The sequence below is a fragment of the Guillardia theta genome (assembly GCF_000315625.1).
Source record: "Guillardia theta CCMP2712 unplaced genomic scaffold GUITHscaffold_18, whole genome shotgun sequence".
Classification (NCBI taxonomy): domain Eukaryota; class Cryptophyceae; order Pyrenomonadales; family Geminigeraceae; genus Guillardia; species Guillardia theta.
Window position 1 is genome coordinate 456,602 of NW_005434656.1, and position 20,619 is coordinate 477,220.

The 20,619-nt window shown below is 53.3% G+C and overlaps 7 protein-coding genes across 7 annotated transcripts; 4 read left to right on the forward strand and 3 right to left on the reverse strand.

Moving 5' to 3' along the window:
• Window positions 1–4,750: 4,750 nt before the first annotated feature.
• Window positions 4,751–5,479, forward strand: GUITHDRAFT_104884 (hypothetical protein; the record flags this gene model as incomplete). Its single annotated transcript, XM_005836280.1, has 5 exons — window positions 4,751–4,987; window positions 5,037–5,090; window positions 5,138–5,206; window positions 5,265–5,321; window positions 5,378–5,479. 5 exons carry the CDS (start codon window positions 4,751–4,753, stop codon window positions 5,477–5,479), a joined length of 519 nt encoding a protein of 172 aa, XP_005836337.1.
• A 147-nt stretch (window positions 5,480–5,626) lies between these two features.
• GUITHDRAFT_85745 (hypothetical protein) lies at window positions 5,627–7,425 on the reverse strand. The gene is made up of 8 exons (XM_005836281.1): window positions 7,336–7,425; window positions 6,748–6,853; window positions 6,598–6,699; window positions 6,451–6,551; window positions 6,109–6,246; window positions 6,036–6,063; window positions 5,822–5,990; window positions 5,627–5,766 (listed from the first exon to the last, which is right to left on the reverse strand). The coding sequence occupies exons 1-8, from the start codon at window positions 7,409–7,411 to the stop codon at window positions 5,722–5,724; spliced, it is 765 nt and encodes a 254-aa protein (XP_005836338.1). The 5' UTR covers window positions 7,412–7,425; the 3' UTR covers window positions 5,627–5,721.
• Window positions 7,426–8,680: 1,255 nt separating this feature from the next.
• Window positions 8,681–10,058, forward strand: GUITHDRAFT_104886 (hypothetical protein; the record flags this gene model as incomplete). The annotated part of the gene is made up of 2 exons (XM_005836282.1): window positions 8,681–9,157; window positions 9,204–10,058. 2 exons carry the CDS (start codon window positions 8,681–8,683, stop codon window positions 10,056–10,058), a joined length of 1,332 nt encoding a protein of 443 aa, XP_005836339.1.
• A 655-nt stretch (window positions 10,059–10,713) lies between these two features.
• GUITHDRAFT_151521 (hypothetical protein) lies at window positions 10,714–12,386 on the forward strand. The gene is made up of 12 exons (XM_005836283.1): window positions 10,714–10,762; window positions 10,808–10,879; window positions 11,002–11,082; window positions 11,133–11,189; window positions 11,237–11,287; window positions 11,345–11,408; window positions 11,534–11,564; window positions 11,642–11,700; window positions 11,750–11,861; window positions 11,986–12,021; window positions 12,067–12,202; window positions 12,255–12,386. Exons 3-12 carry the CDS (start codon window positions 11,050–11,052, stop codon window positions 12,306–12,308), a joined length of 633 nt encoding a protein of 210 aa, XP_005836340.1. The 5' UTR covers window positions 10,714–10,762; window positions 10,808–10,879; window positions 11,002–11,049; the 3' UTR covers window positions 12,309–12,386.
• GUITHDRAFT_93355 (hypothetical protein) lies at window positions 12,348–13,793 on the reverse strand. Its single transcript, XM_005836284.1, has 3 exons — window positions 13,743–13,793; window positions 13,640–13,689; window positions 12,348–13,589 (listed from the first exon to the last, which is right to left on the reverse strand). The coding sequence occupies exons 1-3, from the start codon at window positions 13,767–13,769 to the stop codon at window positions 12,566–12,568; spliced, it is 1,101 nt and encodes a 366-aa protein (XP_005836341.1). The 5' UTR covers window positions 13,770–13,793; the 3' UTR covers window positions 12,348–12,565.
• Window positions 13,794–15,449: 1,656 nt separating this feature from the next.
• On the forward strand, window positions 15,450–16,865 carry GUITHDRAFT_67966 (hypothetical protein; the record flags this gene model as incomplete). The annotated part of the gene is made up of 5 exons (XM_005836285.1): window positions 15,450–15,627; window positions 15,681–15,920; window positions 16,018–16,346; window positions 16,556–16,690; window positions 16,761–16,865. The coding sequence occupies 5 exons, from the start codon at window positions 15,450–15,452 to the stop codon at window positions 16,863–16,865; spliced, it is 987 nt and encodes a 328-aa protein (XP_005836342.1).
• A 27-nt stretch (window positions 16,866–16,892) lies between these two features.
• Window positions 16,893–18,482, reverse strand: GUITHDRAFT_151524 (hypothetical protein; the record flags this gene model as incomplete). Its single annotated transcript, XM_005836286.1, has 9 exons — window positions 18,461–18,482; window positions 18,222–18,260; window positions 17,995–18,057; window positions 17,778–17,880; window positions 17,565–17,623; window positions 17,481–17,525; window positions 17,271–17,321; window positions 17,113–17,181; window positions 16,893–17,007 (listed from the first exon to the last, which is right to left on the reverse strand). Coding segments are annotated over exons 2-9 (476 nt in total), but the record flags the coding sequence as incomplete, so codon positions are not given.
• Window positions 18,483–20,619: the final 2,137 nt, after the last annotated feature.

Genomic DNA, 20,619 nt, shown 5'->3' on the forward strand with positions numbered 1-20,619 from the left:
TTTAACTCGATGCTCCTCCTCCTCCCTCCCTCCTTGTCCCCCTCCATCTCTCCTCTCACGCACATCGCGGTCAAGGGTCGAGACGAGGAGCTTCGGTCCATCCATCGCCCGATCGCCTCCCGTTGCAGCTTGAAAGGAAGTCAGAGAACCTCAACCACATCCTCTTCCCCTCCTCCTCCTCCTCCTCCTCCTCGTCCTCCTCCTCCTCCTCCTCCTCCTCCTCGTCCTCCTCCTCCTCCTCCTCCTCCTCCTCCTCCTCCTCATCGTCCACCACCACCACCACCACCTACTACTACACTACTCCCCTCTCTTCCTCCCTCACCTCGTACGCTCTGCTCTCGTCAGGAGAGGACTGGAAGGACTCGAGGAGGAGACGGACAGCTTCATCCTCCTCGGACAGCAGGAGAGCGACAGTGACGGCCGTCCCTGAGAGACTCTCCGCATCCCTCCCTCTCCTCTGCGTCTCAAAATCATCCAAACCTTCCTCGCTCCTCGTGTCTTCCTCACCAAACTTTCACGGAACAGGAACAGAGCATCGTCGCACGCGGCTGACGCGGCAGCTTCTTCGATGCACCTCCTCAGCTGGATGTTCCCGATCGATCTAAACGCGATGAGAGGAGGAGGATCAGTGGGAGGAGCCGGAGCAAGAGCAAGAGCATGAGGATGAGGATGAGGATGAGGATGAGGATGAGGATGAGGATGAGGATGAGGATGAGGATGAGGATGAGGATGAGGATGAGGATGAGCAGGTAGAGGAGCAGGAGAAGCAGGATGAAACCTGAGCTCCCGTGACGTGACTCTTCCTCGCTCTTGTATGTTTCCCTCGTTCTCCTCCTTCAACTTTGCCAGTAGCTTGTTGATCACGCGAGGAATGGCAGTAGCGCCGCATGCGTGAGAGACCTCCGTCGCGTCACTCACATGCCTCCTCCTCCTCCTCTCCTCCTCCTCCTCCTCCTCCTCCTCCTCCTCCTCCATCACCACCACCACCTCCTCCTCCTCCTTCTCCTCCCCTTCTGCTGCTACTTCTGCCGCACCTGCCGCACCTGCCGCACCTGCTCCTGCTCCCGCTCCCTCTTTGCCCTCTCCTCCTCTATCCCCTCTTCCTTACCGTGGGAGTGGGAGGGTCAAACGTCCTTCCCCACGAGCTCGACAAGTTGGAGGAGAAGAGGAGGAGGCGGCCAAGGATGTGCTCGCTGACTCGCTCCAGAGTGAAGTGGTGGAGGAGGAGCCGCCTGCCCTCCTCCTCCATCTCCTCGACCTCCCGCGCGTCGAACGAGGACAGAATGTCACGCAGGTGCGCCAGCTCAGACTCGTGCACGAAGATGGAGAAGCTGTTCCAGTCGACATCCTGCGAGGAGAAGGACGAGGTGAAGGGCGAGGACGAGGACGACGACGAGGAGGAGGAGGAGGAGCAGGATGGTGAAGAAATTCAGCATGAGGGCATCATATTGAAGTCGTTAGGCACCTCAACAAAGGGGACGCAGCAATCATCGTCGAAGATGTAGACGGGAATGGAACCTGAGCATCTTCACGTCATCATCTTCCTTCTCCGCTCCCTTCTCCCCCTCCCCCTCCACTCCCCCTCCCCCTCCTCCTCCTCCTTCGTCTTCTCCTTCTCCTCTCCCCCTGCTCCTGCTCCTCCTGCTCCTCCTGCTCCTCCTGCTCCTCCTGCTGCTGCTTTCACCGTGTTCTAACGCCTCAAAGATCCGGAAGCTTGTCGGACCGTTGCCACGAGGACTGGAAGAGAAGGAAACCACGAGGAGTCGGACAAGGAGGAGAGAAAACAAGGAGAAAGGCGGTGAGAGGGTGAGAGGGGAGGAAGGAGGAGAGGGGGAGGATGATGAAAGGACGAGGGAAAGAGAAGGGAGAAGGGAGGAGCAGGAGGTTCAGACGTCGATCACCTCAAAGTGAAGATGCTTTTTGCCGTGATGTCTCTGAACGCTGCAAAACTATCAGAGGAAGAGGTAAAACAGAGCGAAATGCAACGAAGGAAGAGGAAGAGGAGCAAGAGGACGAGGACAAGGAGCAGCAGGAGGAAGAAAAGGAACAGGAGGGAGGGAGAGAGAGCGGGGGTACCTTGCTGATTCTTCTTGTCGATCATGAAATCATCTGAGATGATGAGGAAATCTGACAGCCCGTCACTCTCCTTCCCTCGTCTGCTTGCTACACCTCCGTCATGAGCAAACAACGACCGCAGACGCGTCCTGAGCGGATGCGTCGCCCGGCCCAAGAAAGAGGCGAAGATCTGATGAGCAGCAGCGGAATAAGAAGACACCGATCCTTCTCCTCCTCCTCCCCCTCCTCCTCCTCCCCCCCCCCCCGCCCCCGCCCCTCCTCCTCCTCCTCCTCCTCCCCCTCCTCCTCCTCCCTCTCACCTCTTTCCTGTAAACCCTCTTGTCGCCCTGGCGCTCAAAGGAGCGAGGAGGATGAGAGTGAAATTGCGTGACAAGCGGGAGGGGCCACGAGCCCTGGCAGGAGGCAGAGAAAACCTGTGAGGGTCTCAGGGAAGAGGAGCAGAGGAGGGGGCGGGGAAGAGATCACCAGCCAGTTCCTTGGGATGGAATGATTGAGAACACGACCCCAGTTGTCTGCCTGATGGTAAGGTGAGTGGAAATCCGGCGTTGGGGGGAGGAAGCAACAGGAGGGAGGAGGAAGCAGGGAGCAGGGAGCAGGGAGCAGGGAGTGACCTGCATTACTGTGAAGTATCTCTTGGAGGGGTCAGAGAAGTTGGAGGAAATAATCTCCGCAAGCTCTTCTTCCGTTGGGTGATACGTTGGTCTGCCAGCACCGTCTTCCTCCTCCCCTCCTCCTCTTCTCCCTCCTCCCCTCCTCCCCTCCTCCCTCCTCCCCTTCTTCTTCCTCCCTCCTCCCCCTTCTCCTCTTCTCCCTCCTCCCCTCCTCCCCCCTCCCCTTCTCCCTCCTCCGTTCTCGGATACCTGTGAAGCTGAAGGTTGTGCATGTGACTGATCCACATGATGGGAACATAGCTGCAGCAAGCCAACTCATCCATGAGCACGAGGAGGAGAAGAACGAGGGCGAGGAGGACGACAAAGACGAGGAAGAGGACGAGAAGGCGAACGAGGAGAACCGAGAGGAGGCGGAGGAGGTCGATCAATGAGGAGCAGGGACGGTTGAAAGCATGGAGAGCAGCGTCAGTCAAGGGTGAGGGAGGGAGGCTCGGGGTCAGGCTGACTCACGTGATTTCACTGGGGAACCTGCGATGGTTGCTGGCGAAAAAATGAAAGAAATGCTCTTCCAGCAGCTCCCCAGTTAAAGTCAGAGGGGAGAGAGGGAGGTCACCGACACTACCTCCTCTGCATGGGGAGGGTAGTGGGTGTCGTGCAAGACCAGCCCCTCCACATGCGACGTGAAGTCGGCAGAGCAGCTCTGCCACGTCCTCCTCACAGTCTCTCCGTTCTTGCTGCAGTTCTCCTCGCCGCTAGGTAAGAGGACAGTGAGCTGATGCAGCATGGGATGTCGAGATCAGGATCGGGCCACAGGAGGAGGAGCAGGAGGGGGAGGGCAGGAGAGCAGCACGTTCAATGGGTTGGAGATGATGATCACCGGGAGGGATCATGCCGGTAGGAGGAGCAGGTATCATGATGCTGCTGCCATGTTCGAAGTCTGCCAGCGAGCGGGAGCTCGCTCAGAAGAAGCCCCTTATCCCCCCTGGTGCTGAACCGAACCTGTCACCGACAGTCACTGCCTGACCCGTGAGCCAACAACCCTATCGGGTGGATACAATGAACACGGCGGAGGAGGAGAACACGGGCGAGTCGCTCGCATTGACGACCAGGCATGAAACCTGACGGTCGTCAGCTCAGTGCTAGTCATTGAGGCAGACGCCAAACCGTCTGCCAGCTGCCTTCCAGTGGTTGAGAGAGGATGGTGACTATTCGCCTCGTCCTCGTCCTGATCACTATGTGCCTGTTGATTGCAAGAGCGAAACTGAAACCTGAGCAGCACTTGTGACACCTGAGCCTGCGGCTCCCTTAACTTACCTTCAGGCGCGTTGAACCGGAATTCGCATCTCATTGGGACTCCTCTTGCCGAATGATGTATGCTGAACATCTTCGGCTCGACCACTTCTCCCCAGCGTCTTTCTCCTCCCTCCTCTCCCCCTGCCCCTCCCTCCTCCCTCCCTCCTATCGCTCCGCTGACCACCAACACCAAGGCCAGCATGAATCGCATTTCCCCCCGAAAGCGAGGCGGGCCTGCCAAGTTGATGGCCGACTCAGGCTCCGACTCCGGCCGGGCAGGCCGCCGGGCGGACTCAGGGCCCGGGATCGGACCGACGATCGAGTGACTCCGCCGAGCTAACTGACTCAGCTCGGTTCGGAAGTTCAAAGGCAACTTAGTAGGGGCGCCGGCGCTTCCAGGCCCCGGCGTGCCCCCCTGACCGGGCCGCCAGTCTCGGCGGTCGGAGCCTAGCCTCAGTGACCGTCCGACGCTTGTCAAAGATTTTTTTTCAATCATTCCGATGAACTCCGACGATACCCGGAAGGTGGGGTCATCGGGAAGTAAACACGAAGAGGTGCGGTAAGGGGGTAGTGTTGGGGGTACTACCTTAGTAGGGTCATCCGATGACAGGGGGTTCAAACTCATTTCAGTATGAGCAAAATCTTTTGGATGGTAGGGTGGGGTCATTTTCGAGGGGGTAGTGCAAACGAAGTAATCTGTGTGGGGGGTGGAAGACACAAGGGGTTGTCAGGAAAGAGGTAGTCGAAACTGGAGGCGACGAGAGGAGAGGATGGGAGGACCCAACAAGACAGGAGGGAGGAGGGAGAAGCGAGACATATGGACAGACATCTGGGAATGCTGCACCCCAATCCCATCGAATCATCCGCCGCCTGAGGCTCCCCAAGTGATCCTCGCCAAGGACAATGTCGACACCCGAAAGCCCAAGTACGACAACGTGGATGAACGGAAAACTCCGGTGGCGCAGCAACCGCCCTTCCAGTTCAGAAAGTTTTCCCACGAGTATCAGGTGAAATGTTTCACGTGGGATCAGAACTCTTATCGATCGTGCTTGACAGCAGGCTTCTGAATCTGTGGTGTACTTTGCAGACTCCAGTCTGAATGTCCAGATCGTGAGATTTTATTTCACTGATTGACTCTTCTAAAATTTGTGGTACAGTATAACGACGCTGATCCTGAAATGACAAAGTATCTGTCTACTCGCTACCCTTTCGTTCTGGAATGGCCTGTAAGTTGTCGTTCTTGTACCCTCTGTAAACAAGGTCTGCTTGACAAAGTGTTTTCAGGTCAAACTCACCCGGGAGGAAAGTTTTGTGATTTTACAACAATTGCAGTCCTACGCGGTGAGATAGAACTTCTATGTCCTTACTGTAGTGCTGTCTGTGAGCACCTGTTACAGCTCAAACATCGTGAGCTTCCTCCGAATCTCTCCAAGATACTGGAGCACATCGAGCAATCTAAGTCGCGATTGGTTCTGGCACGAAACGATACGGAGCAATGAAGTTGAGCTTCACTGATATTCCATCAAGCGGGTCATTTACCATGCATTTTGACTATCTTGCTCCCTCATCCAATCTGATTATCGATGAATTAACAAGGACTGGTTTTCGTTCGCTGCTAAGTCAGTGAAATCGTTTGAAGCTGTACTCTGATGAAGCTAAGAATTCATTCCAAGTCTTAAATGAGAAAAATCTACAGTAAAACAACCACAGAGGCAGCCTGCGTGAAAGACCCTGGGCCCAGTTACACGTATTCTTTTTGAGTTTCTGCTGACGCACTTTCATAAACCTGCAAGTTTGGAATTCATCAGTACCGATCAGAAGAAGAGGAAGCCATGACTCACATCCATCTGAATGATCATGAAAGAGAAGAAGCACTTGGAAGTAACATCAAGCAATGCATAGAGGATTGATTCTGCGCTAACTCCCAATCCGCCAGTCCCCACACTCAACAACCATACGAATGGATAAACTGACCATGAAACCACAGTGAGCAAAGACACTTTGCCATACCTGTCAAGTAGTGAGTGAGAAGCATATAAGGAGCAGTAAAATTACAGTTCGATTCTATCCATGTCATATTTGTCTGCAAGGGTCGTTACTTCAACTTCTCCAAAATCAATCAAATTACCAAGAACACACTGACGGAAGATTCTTACAAGCGCAATGACAACGGGAATGTAGACAACAAGCCCGATGACAAACCAAAGCCATTTGACAGTGGGCACGAGTGCAACAGAACCCATGTAACCAGCAAAAATCATTCCCACTGTTCCAAAACATGTCAGATATATTCTTCTTGAGAAAAGAAACAAAAAATATGCGAATGTGCCCAAGAAATTAAGAAAAGTGATTAGTGTATGCTTGCATAACACACTCTCTAACTTCATCTTCACGCAGGTCACATCAGTCAAATGGTTCACATGAACATCCGAGAGCAACCTCACACTAAGTGAGGCAGCAAGAGACTTACTGTCCGCGCCCATGATGGCCGCGATCATCCATTGCTCCTCGCCAGCCAGCAGCCCAATGTTCAAGATCATCAGAGGTGTTGTGATGAACCAGTCGATATATCTGAAGACTGTTAGGGGAAGCTCTTTCCTCAACCTCTCCGTTCCACCTGACGTAGAACATCTGACGACATCCCATGATAGTCTCCCATCCCATTCCGCTGATCATCGCAAAATAGGAGAAGGACGCCACTCCGCATACAAATGCGTTTCTACACAGCTACTCAGCACTCCGTTGTGAGAAAGAGGGTCAGTAATACATGTAATAGAACTTGCGGACGACAGGATCCGCATTGACAGCCTTGAATGCCATGAAGAGGGCCGTAAAGAGGAGTGCAATCCATGCAAGCACATCAAAGATGGCTCCTGCAGCGCCGTATCAGAGGATTGAACTCAACCAGAGCGGACGGAAAGGGCAAGACAGGTGACAAGACCATCATGGGGATTTCATAGATCAATGGCAATCACATGTCAAAGAGATGTTATTGACCATCAAGCTGGATACGAAAGTTCTTCACTATGATGTCTCCCATCAAAGTATAACATCCCAATGGCACACAGGGGTCGTTCACCACCCAATCACAGCGGTAGAAAGGAAATCTTTCTCGTGGACAACACATGGAATTCACAACGATGGGATGGTACACTGGTTCTGATTCCATATCATCACACGTGATCTCCTTCAACGACTCCCCTAACTTGTTATCAACAATCACGTCCTCTCCCTCGTCTCCCTCTAATTGCGTGTGCCTCCTCATACCCCCCTCTCGCCCTCTCCCACAGGATCGAGGAAGGAGCTGTGCATCAGCAGGGAGCAGGAGCAGGGAAAGAGGAGAGGAAGAGCTTACCGGAGGCTCCTATCTCCTGGATCGCCAGGCAGTCTGCAGGCAGCAGCCTCGACGCCTCCATCCCCTCCTCGACCATCGTCGGCTGCCTCTTCGCGCTCGTATAAAAAAGATAACCGTATTGTAACGGAAATTCAGACTACCGTACCCAACATTCTATAATACGGTACCCCTGGTATCACCTGGCTTTGACCTGTATATGAGGGGGTACTCAAGGATTATAAGGGGGTGGCAGCAAAGAAATATAGTATTTAATCGATTAAATCCGTACTTGGATTGGTTTCAGAACAGAATGATCGATTTGAACTGATTAGAACCGAATCGAACCTCGAAGGGCATGCGGCATCGCCGCCGCGGGGGGGCTGGACCGGAGGGAGAGGGAGAGAGAGTGTGTGAGAGAGAGAGTGAGTGAGAGAGAGAGAGAGAGAGAGAGAGAGAGAGAGAGAGAGAGAGAGAGAGAGAGAGAGAGAGAGAGAGAGAGAGAGAGAGAGAGAGAGAGAGTGAGAGAGAGAGTGAGAGTGAGAGAGAGTGAGAGAGTGAGAGAGAGTGAGAGTGAGAGAGTAAGATAGTGAGAGAGAGTGAGAGAGTGAGAGAGTGAGATAGTGAGAGAGTGAGAGAGAGTGAGAGAGTGAGAGAGTGAGAGAGTGAGAAGGAGAGAATATTGAATGTGTGTGTGATAGAGAAAAAGCAGAGATAGAAAGCTGGTGAGGAAAGAAGAAGAGAGGAAACGAAGTCGATCATGTAAGGAATACTGCGAGTGACGGTCCAACTGGGGATGATGGTAGCGTTCGGAATAGTCACAACGAGAAGAAGAGGACAAGTAGAGTTTGGTGGTGTAAAATGCAAGAAATGCATGAGGTAAAGATATTCTCTCTGACAGACCATCTTGATGAATATGGGGTGAGAAAGGTGTGTTTGTGTACAGACAAGAACATTGTTTCAAAGAGCATTGGCTAAAGGGAAAGGCGCGGGTTTGTAGGTTGGAACATGGAAATAGTACAACAAGGAATTGAACTTAACTTATATCTATCGTGAAGAAATTCGTGTATGACTCATGAATCATTATGAAGATGATTGGTGGGTAGGGACATGTGAAAAGAATGGTAACAAGCATTGGACGAGGAACTTGACATGATATGGATGTTGTTTACTTAGTTCATACAACCCTCATTTCCTGTTTGTAATATCTGTTTTCTTCGTGTTAGCATACTGACATGACACCATTGAAGGTGGTAGAATCCATGATTGAAGGTCGTCGTGTTGCGACATGATTGACCGAACACAAGCTAATCATCACGCTATATTTTTCGAGGGAATTGAATGAGAAGGGTTGACATCTGAACGAAACATGAACAAGAACGCGAATCCGAAGCGGAGCTCTCGCTTGGCAGCCAAGGAAGAAGTCCGTGAGCATGAATCAAGAAAACGAGGCAGACCCTCAGCTGCCAACGAGCAGGATGACATCCTCCGCCTGCCGCTGCATGCTGGCTCCTCCTCCGCCCGGAAAAACTCACCTGCCCGGCAATCCCTTCCTGCAGCCGCGTTGAACGAGGGTCTTGGTTCAACTCAGCCGAACGCGTCCTCTACTGCCTCGGACGCGAACACACACACTCCGAATGAGCGTGAGAGCAGCCGGAAGCCTCTGTCAAGCGACGGCACAGGCTTCGTCTCGTCCCCTCGCACCTCGGTTGGTTCAGTGTTGGCCGCGGCTCAAGCGAGGAAAGAAGCTAGCTTCAATGCCCTCAACATGCCGAAGCCGACCAACCCTGCGAAGAAGGTCACTGCGAACAAGGCAGCGGCACCTGTGCATGAGAGCGTGATGGCGGTAAGAGTGATCCAAGGCTTGCCACGTGACTCTGACTCTCCCGCAGAAGAAACAGAACGGGCCCTCCTCGTCACTGAGTCACGAGTCTCACGTCTACCAGCAGCTGGTCGAGGCCAGACGTCCGCATGTGACCAACTTGGGACCTGGTGCTGCTGGACTGGCAGGCAATGCCAACGGAATGGGGGCGAAAGCTGGGAGTGTGAATGGCGGGGTGGGTATGCTCAAGGGAAGGATGGATGGTGGCGTGGGTATGCTCAAGGCAAGGATGGAGGCAGGTGGCAAGTCCTCCCCGGCTAGAGGAGCCATGTCAACAGAGCTGGAACAGGGCTTGAAGCTCGCGATCGAGCGATGGATGTCCTCGCGGGCCGCTCTTCCCAGAAGCGATGGAGGAAAGTTCCAGTCAGAGATCAAACGGCTGGCGTCGCGGATATTCTTCGAGAGCTTTGATCAGGAGCGAGAGATGCATGCTGACGCAGGTCAGGTGGGGGCTGAGGAGCACGCGGGGTGGGAGACTACAAGGACCAAGTTCAGCTTTGTGGGAGACGGGCAGGACGGAGGATCGAGCTCGATGGAGTTTCTGTCAACTCGGCATTTCTTCTCGGGCTCGATTCTTGGGAGGGATGAGCAATTCCGTCAGCTGCAATGGAAGCTAGATTTCGAGCTCACCGGCGCTTTTTCCCTCTCCTTCCACACCCAGTCGCTTCAATGCTGTGAAGATGTGGAATGGATCTTCCTGGAGAATCTCAAGCGGCTTCTTCGCACAGAGATCAGCACAGCAGAGCTTGCGATCCTCATCATGCTGGCTGGCAACGCGAAGAAAGGAAGTGTGGGATGGAAGGACGTGGAGGAGATGTGCTTCTGGAGTGATGGGTTCTCGATGCCTGAGTTCCGTGTATTGTAGTATGTAACATGAGCTGAAGTTTGACTCCATACTGTGTGACCCGTTGTCGCTGATACCCTTCTTGTCTCCTCTTACCTTCCCTTCTGTCCTCGTCTCCTCTTACCTTCCCTTCTCTCCTCGTCTCCTCTTACCTTCCCTTCTGTCCTCGTCCCCTCTTACCTTCCCTTCTGTCCTCGTCTCCTCTTACCTCCCCTTCTCTCCTCGTCTCTTCTTACCTCCCCTTCTCTCATCGTCTCCTCTTACCTCCCCTTCTCTCCTCGTCTCCTCTTACCTCCCCTTCTCTCCTCGTCTCCTCTTACCTCCCCTTCTCTCATCGTCTCCTCTTACCTTCCCTTCTCTCCTCGTCTCCTCTTACCTTCCCTTCTCTCCTCGTCTCCTCTTACCTTCCCTTCTCTCATCGTCTCCTCTTACCTTCCCTTCTCTCATCGTCTCCTCTTACCTTCCCTTCTCTCCTCGTCTCCTCTTACCTCCCCTTCTCATCTAGGACTTGGTCTCATTTCCAACTTGAGGAATGGTGGGTATTTTACCAGCAAAAGGTAGGGGTATTTGCGACTTAGAAACCAAGGGGTGGGTAGGCTTGAGGAAACAAGTGGCGAAGGATGCAGTTGGTGGTGGAGTGCGGGGAGGGGAGGAGGCGCGTGGTGGGGGAGGAGGAGGAGCTTCTGCCTTCCTCCTCAGTCGCATTCCTGGCTCAGATACTGCAGGCGAGAAGCTGCCTCTTGTCCTCTTCCTGTGCTGAGACCTAGCAGATTGATGCCGAGGAAAGGCTCGCGACGACCTGCTGCGAGTTACAACCAGATCGTTTGCTCTCAGACTACAATGTGAGTTTGCTCCTCCTTCTTCCCCCCTCCCCCCATCTCTCTCTCCTCTCCTCTATCGACGTCACGCTGGCCGTCAAGTCTTTCCGTCAACTGCTCTAACTCTCATCCTTCTGCCTTGGTAGATCAAATCCGGCTCCACAATCTTCGTGCTGGGCAGGTTGAGAGGAGGGATGCCAGCGAGCGCTCCTCGCATCAAGATGCCTGTGCTCTTTCGCTTCCTTTCATCGCGACCGCCTGACGCCTGCGCGCGCAGGCCAACAATCGCATGCACAGCAGCGCTGCACTGAGGACGACGGACATGTGGTCGAACGTAAGAGACACCTCTTGCTTGCCCTCGCTGTTCATATGAGCCATCAGGTGATTGGAAATGACTTCGGCAAAGCCAACGATGCTGGAGCTGTTGCTGGGGTAGGGAGACCTGCTGATCTCAAGCTTCTCGCGCGCTGACTTGAGGTCCCCCTGCAGTCAAGCTCCGGTCAGAACGCCTACGAGATGAGTCAGAACCTCATGACCCTGGCCAAGTTGAGCGGTGACTTGTCCCTTCTCCTCTCTCTCCTCTACTCTCTCTCCTCTCCTCTCTCCTCTCTTTCCCCTTCCCCCTTCCCCATCCTTTCTCCTCGTGCATCTTAGCCTCACATGCTGTCGTCCATGCAGGTGCAGCCAAAGGAGGTGCCAACAGAGGAGCGTGAGTTTCGCATCCTGCCCTCCCACTGCTGGCCTTCGGAGCCAACTTCTCGATGCAATGACGAGCTTCATGTGTAGGTGCAAGAAATGTGGGGAGATCGGTCACCTTGCCTTCCAGTGTTTCAACATGCTCACTGGTTCGCTTCTCGTCTCACGCTCTTGCTCGTCGTTGTAAGGGCCACACAGGCAAGAAAGAACAAGCTGGTGATGTCAGCAGCACCTCCAGTGACGACGACGATGAGAGCGAGGAGGATCGCAGATCTGTCAGCACTGTTTCCAGCACCTCTTCTGAAGAAAGGTTGGAGCCCCTTCTTGCATCCCTCCATCCTGACCTCCCTCTCCCTCCTTCACTTTTCCTCCTTCCCTCCATCCCTTCGCTAACCCCCCCACCGGCATCGGCTGCTTCTCATCCTCTTGGTCAGGTCGCCCAGGAGGAAGAGCAGGCAGCAGCACGAGAGGTCGTCGCTCTGAGACTCTCTGGCGCTGCTAATGGGGTTGTACAGGTCGGAGCTCCCGCACAAGAGAGATCGGGAGCACTGGAGAGACCGAGATCATCGCGACCGATCAAGATCACCCAAGAGGTCCAAGTCGGAGAAGTCGGAGAAGAAGAAGAAGGACAAGAAGTCCAAGGACAAGAAGGTGCGAGCACGTCTGGCGCTGGCCGGCCTCAGGAAAGCTGACAACCTGACAGAAGAAAGACAAGAAGAAGTCTCACAAGAAGGACAAGAAGAGGAGGAAGGACTGATGAGAACAAGTACAGCGACCGGGAGGCCCGATCTCACTTAATCTAGAGTGGTTTCATTAATAAGTGCACGCTGGCAGGAAATGAGAGTGAGCAAGCAGCATGATTACTTGATGCTTCACAGATACCACACGACTCTCTCTTTCTTTCTTGCACCGAACTGACATAAAGAAAATCCTTCCAAGCCAAAAGTTCGAGACTGTCTGGTGTGAGTGCGGAAGGATAAACAGCACTCAGTCACCACATACTTCCGCAGATCTCTATGAACTCCGCTTTCTGCTGAACCACCAGACAGCTCCTGCAACAAGTAGAGCCCCAGCAACCAGCACCATGTATCCAGAAGCATCGTCGGTGTGTGCTTCGCTGCTCGAAGCCGCTTGCACGGCACTCTTAGAAACCCCCGAACCAACATTCTTCTTCTGAGCTATTCCTGCACTCCCTTCGCATTCTTGAATCCACTCGAACCAAGATTGTATTGTTGCATCCAACAACTCCCTTTCCTTCTTCAACGCATTTCTCTTGTCCAGGTCCCTTTCCATGACCAAAACTCTATCAAAATCATGCTTGGACTCAGAAGAAAACTTGGAAGATTCTTCTGTATTCGAAACGACGATGCTCAAGGCTTGCTTCAGAACAGCTCTGACCCACACCGACGAGCTGTCGTTGGCCAAGTCGATGCTCTTTTGAATAGCCGAGAGAGCCTCACGCAGCAGCTTGATAGCATCAGCCCTCTGATAGAGCATGGCCAGCTCGAACATGCTCTTGGCCAGCTCAGCGAGGTTCACCGCATTCTGAGGCTCAACTTCGACTGCCCTCTTGTTGTTCTCCACCACAGACTCAAGCATCTGCTTCTGCATGTTCCTTATTTCAACTTTCCGCTCGTCTTCTGATTTGCCTTCCAAACGGGCGAGATGCTCGTGTGCTGCCCTTCTTTGCTCGTGTGCACTTTCAAGCTGGTCAATCATCTGCTTGTAGGAAATGTTCGTTGGTTCTCTTTGAACGCAAATCTGAAACTTCTCCTTCGCACACTTCAAGTGACTTTCGGCCTTTGAGTCATCGCGCTCAAGAAAGAAATTGAAGTAGAGAGCATTTCCAAGACAGAAGCAAGCAAGCTCTCCATCCTGGGTTCTGCATCTATCATCCATGGAGTATGCTTTCTCAAGCTTCTCAATACTTTGCTTCAAGTAATCCTTCTTCGCTTCCTGTTCTTCGCAAACCATGGCCAAGTGCATCAGAGTTGAACCCCAGGACGCGAAAGATTCTGCAGACGAGGGATCATATTTCCTGACCATCAAAATAAGTCCAAAAACTACAAAGAAAAGAAGAACAATTACACTCTTTGTTCGAAAAATTGACATTGCTGATGCATTTGCATCAGCATTTCCTGCAAACCACTATCAGGCGCTCTGTAACCCAACAATACACAACAATTCACACCGCAATTTGCTCCTGACTTGCTTGCATTTTTGAGTCAGCAGAGGTGAACCTGAGCAGGAACAAGTCAACAAAAGAACAGATGAGTTGCACAACAGGTGGTGCCGAAAGTAAACATGCCCTAATGAAACCCAACATTTTTTACGTTGATCTGAAGAATCTAGGACGAGGAGCAGAAAAGAATAATTCGATTGAGAAGTAGGAGGAAAATTTCACTCTATCTGTGAACCATCCCTTATTCCCCTGTCGAAACTTGAGGCATCGCCTGCCCTGTTGCTATCACACGGTCTCAAGTCTGAAACTGCTTCCTCCCTATGCTTTGTTGGACCGTCGTGTTTCCCACTACACCTCATTCTGTGCGCAACTCATTGTCATACATGTGTTTTTCTCCTCCCTTCCTCTCTTCTCCTCACTTCCTCTCCTCTCATCCCTTCATCTCTTCTCATCCCTTCGCTTCTCCATCGCACTGTTTCCTTCCCGCTTTGTGCATCATGCTCTGCCTCTGCCTCCACCACCCCTATCTTCCAACATCGTCCTACCACCTACCCTTGTCAAAGAGGTGATCCAGTACCAAAAAGTACCCCTTAGTACCCTGACTGTCCACCACCCCCTCCTTGTACACCCCCAATCTTTCTGTTCACGTCTGCGACCCACACGTATACAGGTCACCTCACCCCACCCTTCCCATTAAGTACCCCTCACTTTACCTCTAAAACTATTGAAAGTACCCGGTACTTTTGAGTACCTCACCCCCGAGCGAACCAGTGGGTCATGCACAGGTGCAGAAGCAACGATCTCTGTTGCGCCTGAACGTACAATTTTTCATGAAACCGTTTTTGTAACGGATAAGTGCACGGGTTTTCAAACCCTGAGAGACAGGGGTCGGGGTGAGAATTCAGGAAGGAGGGGAAATATTTCAAAATTTGTGGGAGCGAGGAAGAAAAATCTCGAATATTACCCATCATATTCTCAATGAAAAAGGGGGTGTAATGAAAAGATGGCCTAAAGTGTCCAAAGCTGGCCTGAACCTGATCGTCAATCAGAGCCCCCGCCGAGAAAAAATTCAAACTGCCGCTCCGGCTGCTGCCGATGGCAGTGCTACAGTAGGACGAGGAAGGGGACGGGCAGGAGGGAGAGAGAGAGGATTGAAGCAGAGGGAGATGAAAGAAGGACTTCTTTGAAGTAGCACATAGAGAAGACAGGTGTAGAGAATTTTATGGGTGGATGGGATGAATAGGGTTTTCATTGCGCAGAGATTGCAGTCAGAAGAGAAGTGAGAATCAAATAGAGCAGGCTCGGTAAGACAGCGGTCATGATAGATTCTTTTGGAGTGAGATACTCTTCCAATCAGATAATATCAAATGAGCAAGGGCAGATCAACAACATGTCAAGATTTGGTATAGCCAGTGGAGACCAAATGCTTTCTGTTAGAATCATTGCCTTGTCACTTGGTGAATATCTCGCTATGTGGATGTGCTCGGAATCATTGAACTTGCTGGAAGCGTTCGCATATTCCAACATATCATGTAGATCATGTCATATCAGATTGATGTCTGTTCTTGTTTCCCAATGCGGTCGTGCAACAAATTCTGAAAGTTCATTGTCTCGGAGCACATTTCTCCATCTTGAAGTAATAAGCGTTACTTTGACAACATGGTTACCAGGTTTGAAATCGTTGGAGTTGCGCTCAGTTGCTGATCAACAGACAACATGGGAGATCTTGACGTTGACAGCATCATCGAGCGCTTGCTCGAAGTCAGAGGCAGCCGACCAGGGCGGCAGGTGAACTTGACGGAGTCAGAGGTGAAAGCGTTGTGTACCAAGGCTCGAGAAATCTTCATGAGTCAGCCTGTGCTGCTAGAGCTGGAAGCTCCGATCAAGATATGCGGTGAGAGATATGCCTCCCTGCACGGGCCTGGCTGGGCTCTGACCCTGATACAGGTGACATCCATGGGCAGTACTATGACCTGCTGAGACTCTTTGAATATGGACTCTTTCCTCCCGAATCGAATTATCTCTTCCTTGGCGACTATGTAGACCGTGGGAAGCAGAGCCTCGAGACAATCTGCCTCCTCCTCTCCTTCAAGATCAAATTCCCTGAAAACTTCTTCATCCTGCGAGGCAACCACGAATGTGCGTCGATCAATCGAATCTATGGCTTCTACGATGAATGTAAGAGATGTAGAGGACCTGGAGGGACAGTGGGGAAGAGGGAGGGAGAGGAGGCGCGAGAGGAGACAGAAGGCATCGGATGTGACTGAGATGCTCGCGATCGCAGGCAAGAGGAGGTACAACGTCAAGATCTGGAAGACTTTTACCGACTGCTTCAACTGCCTGCCTGTGGCCGCCATCATCGACGAGAAGATCTTCTGCATGCACGGGGGACTGAGCCCTGACCTCAACAGCATGGAGCAGATCCGACGAATCATGCGGCCCACCGACGTGCCCGACACGGGGCTGCTGTGCGACCTGCTGTGGTCTGACCCCGATGAGAAGATCACGGGATGGGGGGACAACGAGCGCGGCGTCTCCTTCACCTTCGGGGCTGACGTGGTGCAGAAGTTCCTCCACAAGCATGACTTGGATCTCATCTGCAGAGCTCACCAGGTCCCCTCCCTCCCTCGCCCCTCCTCCTGCCCCCTCCCTCCCTCGCCCCTCCTCCTGCCCCCTCCCTCCCTCGCCCCTCCTCCTGCCCCCTCCCTCCCTCGCCCCTCCTCCTGCCCCCTCCCTCCCTCGCCCCTCCTCCTGCCCCCTCGCTTCCTCCGCCCTTTCTTCTTTCTCCCGCCCCCCACCCCCTCGTGTGACTCCCTGCCCAGGTCGTCGAGGATGGATACGAGTTTTTTGCTAAGAGGCAGCTCGTCACTCTCTTCTCTGCTCCAAACTACTGCGGAGAGTTCGACAACGCCGGGGCGATGATGTCAGTCGACGACACTCTCATGTGCTCCTTTCAGGTCTGCTCCTCTTCCTCCTTCCTTTTCCATCTTTGCATCCCCTTCCCCAATGCCGCAGCTGAAGTCTGAGCAGATCCTGAAGCCGGGGGAGAAGAAGAGCAAGTACACCTACAGCGGGATGCAGGCGTCTCGTCCTGGGACGCCTCCGAGGAATCCGGTGGTGAAGAAGAAGTAGAGGGGAGGGGGGGGAGAGGATCAGCCGTCAAGTTTTGTGACTGTAAAATGAGAGGATGATGTTGATTTTCCCTCCTCGCGTCTCGTCATCTACTGCAGCTCACTTTCCTCCCGTAGCTCAGACACTCGTAGCGATTGTTCCCCTTGCCCATGGTCAGACGCCTGGCGCCTCCTCCTCTCTTCCTCCTCCTTGAACCTGCACATCCTCTGCTTCCCCTTCCCCCTCTCCTCCCCGCTCCTCTCCTCACCAAGTACTCTATCTCTGGTTCCCATCCTGGAGTTCGACTGTCACCAATGTGAACAGCGACAGCATTGCACTGCAAGCAGCATCAGCTCGATCCTCCTCATCGTCTGCTTCCCTTCCCTCCTCCTCCTCCCCACTTGCTTTCTCTCGGCCCCTCTTTACCTCAGACGTCTCACACCCGCTTTCCGTCCTCAGGATGGCAGCGCAGAATTTCTATGACTTTGTCAGCAAGACGGTGCAAAAGGAGGAGGGAGAGGTGGCGGTGGCGTTGGTGGAGAAGGAGGAAGAAGGGGTGAAGGGGGGGGGGGGGCTGAAGGCGACGGAGGACGACGAGGACGAGGAGGACAGTTGAAGGAGGAATCGGCACTTCACCTTGCCCACTCGCTCAGCATATTCTTGCTCGGACGCGTCGCCCCACTGAGCAAGTGAGAGGAGGAAGGAGGAGGGAACCTCTACCTGCTCGTTGAACCTTCCGACATGCTCCTCGAGCTTCCGGCGATCCCAAAGAGCAGCACCTTCCCTCCTCTAAGAATTCCTCGCACCTCCTGAACCTCTGCCTGCCTTTTTTCTCTCTTCCCCTTGCCTCCTCCTCCTCCTCCTCCTCCTCCTCCTCCTCCTCCTCCTCCTCCTCCTCCTCCTCCTCCTCCTCCTCCTCCTCGCTCTTCTTACCATTGGTCCAGGAGCCCCACTTGCCGTTCTTCTGGCACATCCGTCGATACTCCACCGCGTCCTCCCCTCCTGCTCGCTGCCACTCGCCGACCTCAGAGGTTTCCTGTGGGTGCGTTGGAGGGACCCGAGCGGACGAGGAAGCGAAGGGAGCGAGGAGAACAGCAGAAGAGCAGAGACGAGCAGGAGAGCAGGGGAGTGAAGTAAGCGGGTCGCAAACCTTTCCGAACTGAACAACAGAGCGAAGGAAAACACCGATGACGGCAGGATCATATTGGATGACCTGCAGGGTACAATCAGTCCCCCTGTACCTCCACCCGGTGAATTCCTCCTCTCTTCCTTCCTCCTCGCCTTCCATTCCCCCTCCCCCTCCCCGACCAACAGCACGCACACACGCACACGCGCACAACTGTTTTCTTCCTCCTCTTCCTCCCTTCCTCCACTTTCCTGCATCGCCATGGCGATCGCTGACACGTTCATCTTGTTCTGGAAGCATCGGTCACGAGAGAAAGCACAAGTACAATCAAGAGAAGTTGAAGAAGATGCCAAAGAAGGAGGAGGCGAGAAGCGGAGGAGAGGAGGGGACAAGAGGAGGAGGGGACGAGAGGAAAAGAGGAGGAGGAGGAGGCGGCGAAAAGAAGCAGAGGCAAGTAGAGGAGGAGAGCAGGAGGAGAAGAGGCCCATACCTCAGCCCATAGCCAATCTTCCTCCATGGTGACGACAAACCTCGAGGAGCGACACAACTCAAAGAGAAGAACATTCAATCCAGACGTCAGCCCTGTGAGAAGTCTCAGACTCTCCTGCTGCTCCTGCTGCTCGTCCTCCTTCTCCGCCGCCGCCTCCCTACCACCATCTCCTCCTCCTTTTCCTCTCGCTCCCCTCCTCTTCTCTTCTCCACACTTCTCTCGTCCCTCTTTCCCCCCCTTTTCTTCACCATAATTCAATCTCCAGAGCAGCACGTGCTCCACAGGCATCGTCTGCTTCCAAATGAGAAAAACACGTCGAGAAAAGCACACGAGGAGCAGCAGAAAGAGCAGGAGGGGGGAGCAGAAGAAAGAGCAGCGGAGCAGGAGGGGGGAGGAGCAGGAGGAGCACAGGAAGAGCAGGAGAAGGAGCAGCAGCAGCAGCAGCAGCAGCCTTTCTTTACCTTGGCAATTTCCAATGCTCCTGAACCAGATCCTTGATCGACCCAGGCAATCTGAAGCAGATCAGATGGGGAGGGAGAAGGCGGAACAAGGACGAGGAGATGAGGAGGGAGATAAAGGGAGGAAGGGGAGATAGCATTGAAGCATCGCAGACCTCGTAGGGGACGTCGGGCTCATGCTGCTCCATATGCTCGATGAGACTTGACCTGAAGCAGTAGGAGGGGAAGAGAGAAGAACAAGGAGCAGGAGGAGCAGGAGGAGCAGGAGCAGAAGGAGGAGGAGGAGGAGAAGGAGGAGCAGCAGCAGCAGGAGCAGGAGGAGGAGTCAGCGTCTGCTCTCAGAGACTCTCATCAACTTCACATGGTCTGACGCAGGAGACTCAAACGACCGCAGCTTAGAAAGCAAAGCAGACGCGAGGAGATTTCACGGGAAAGTCTGCAAGGAGAGACGCGTCAGAGAGAGAGGAGAAGGAGAAGAACAGGGGGAAGAGAAGAGTGAGGAGAAGGAGGAGGAGAGTGAAGAGGAGGAGGAAGAAGAGGAGAGTGAAGAGGAGGAGGAGGAGAGTGAAGAGGAGGAGGAAGAAGTGGAGAGTGAAGAGGAGGAGGAAGAAGAGGAGAGTGAAGAGGAGGAGGAGAGTGAAGGAGTTGCACTTGTGCTCTCTCACCTCTTCTAAGTTTCTTTGGTATCGCCAGCATGTCGTCTTGCTCACTTGCAGGCCCTGCAGGCAGCTATCAAACTTCATCCCACCCCCCATCCCAACCCTCCCTTCCTGCTCCTGCTCCTGCTCCTGCTCCTGCTCCTGCTCCTGCTCCTGCTCCTGCTCCTGCTCCTGCTCCTGCTCCTCACCTGTTGTCACGGCCTTCGGACCAACAAGCCGAAACTTGGTAAAGCTGCTGACGCCAATCGGCTGTCGGACATGAGGGTAAGAGATAGGAGGAGGAGAGAGGAGGAAGGCGAGGTGAGAATTCTGACCTGCATTGCAACGTCGAGGACGTCTACTTGAAGAGAATGCCAAGTCAATCCGAATGGTCTGAGAGATCTGAAGGAACAAAGAAAGAATGACGAGGAGAAGAAACAACAGGTGGAGATGAATCGAGTTGCATCTATATCTGAGCAGTCGGCAATAACATTCCTCACTTTAGAACTGATTTGAAAGGCGAACGAAAAAATACCCTCGCCCTCCTCCTCCTCCTCCTCCTCATCATCATCATCATCATCTCCATCATCATCATCATCATCATCATCATCATCATCATCATCATCATCATCATCATCATCATCATCATCATCATCATCATCATCATCATCATCATCATCATCATCATCATCATCATCATCATCATCATCATCATCATCATCGCGTTGCCTGTCTCTGTCAATTTCCAGCGGCACTGTAAGCTCTTCAAAGAGGACGGCGACCTGGCAAGCAATCATTTCTTACTTCACTTCCTTCGCTCCTTTCGTCCTCCTCCCTTTGCTCAACCCTCTCTACCTTCTCCTCCTCTCCTTGCACACTCACCGGGTCACCGTCGAGAGAAATCATCAGCCGTTCGCCGACTGGACTGAGCAAAATCCCTGAAGTGAAGGTTACAAGTTTTCCCTCCACCACCACGTCCTGCTGCTGCTGCTGCTGCTGCTCCTGTTCCTCCTCCTCCTCCTCCTCCTCCTCTCTCTCTCTCTCTCTCTCTCTCTCTCTCTCT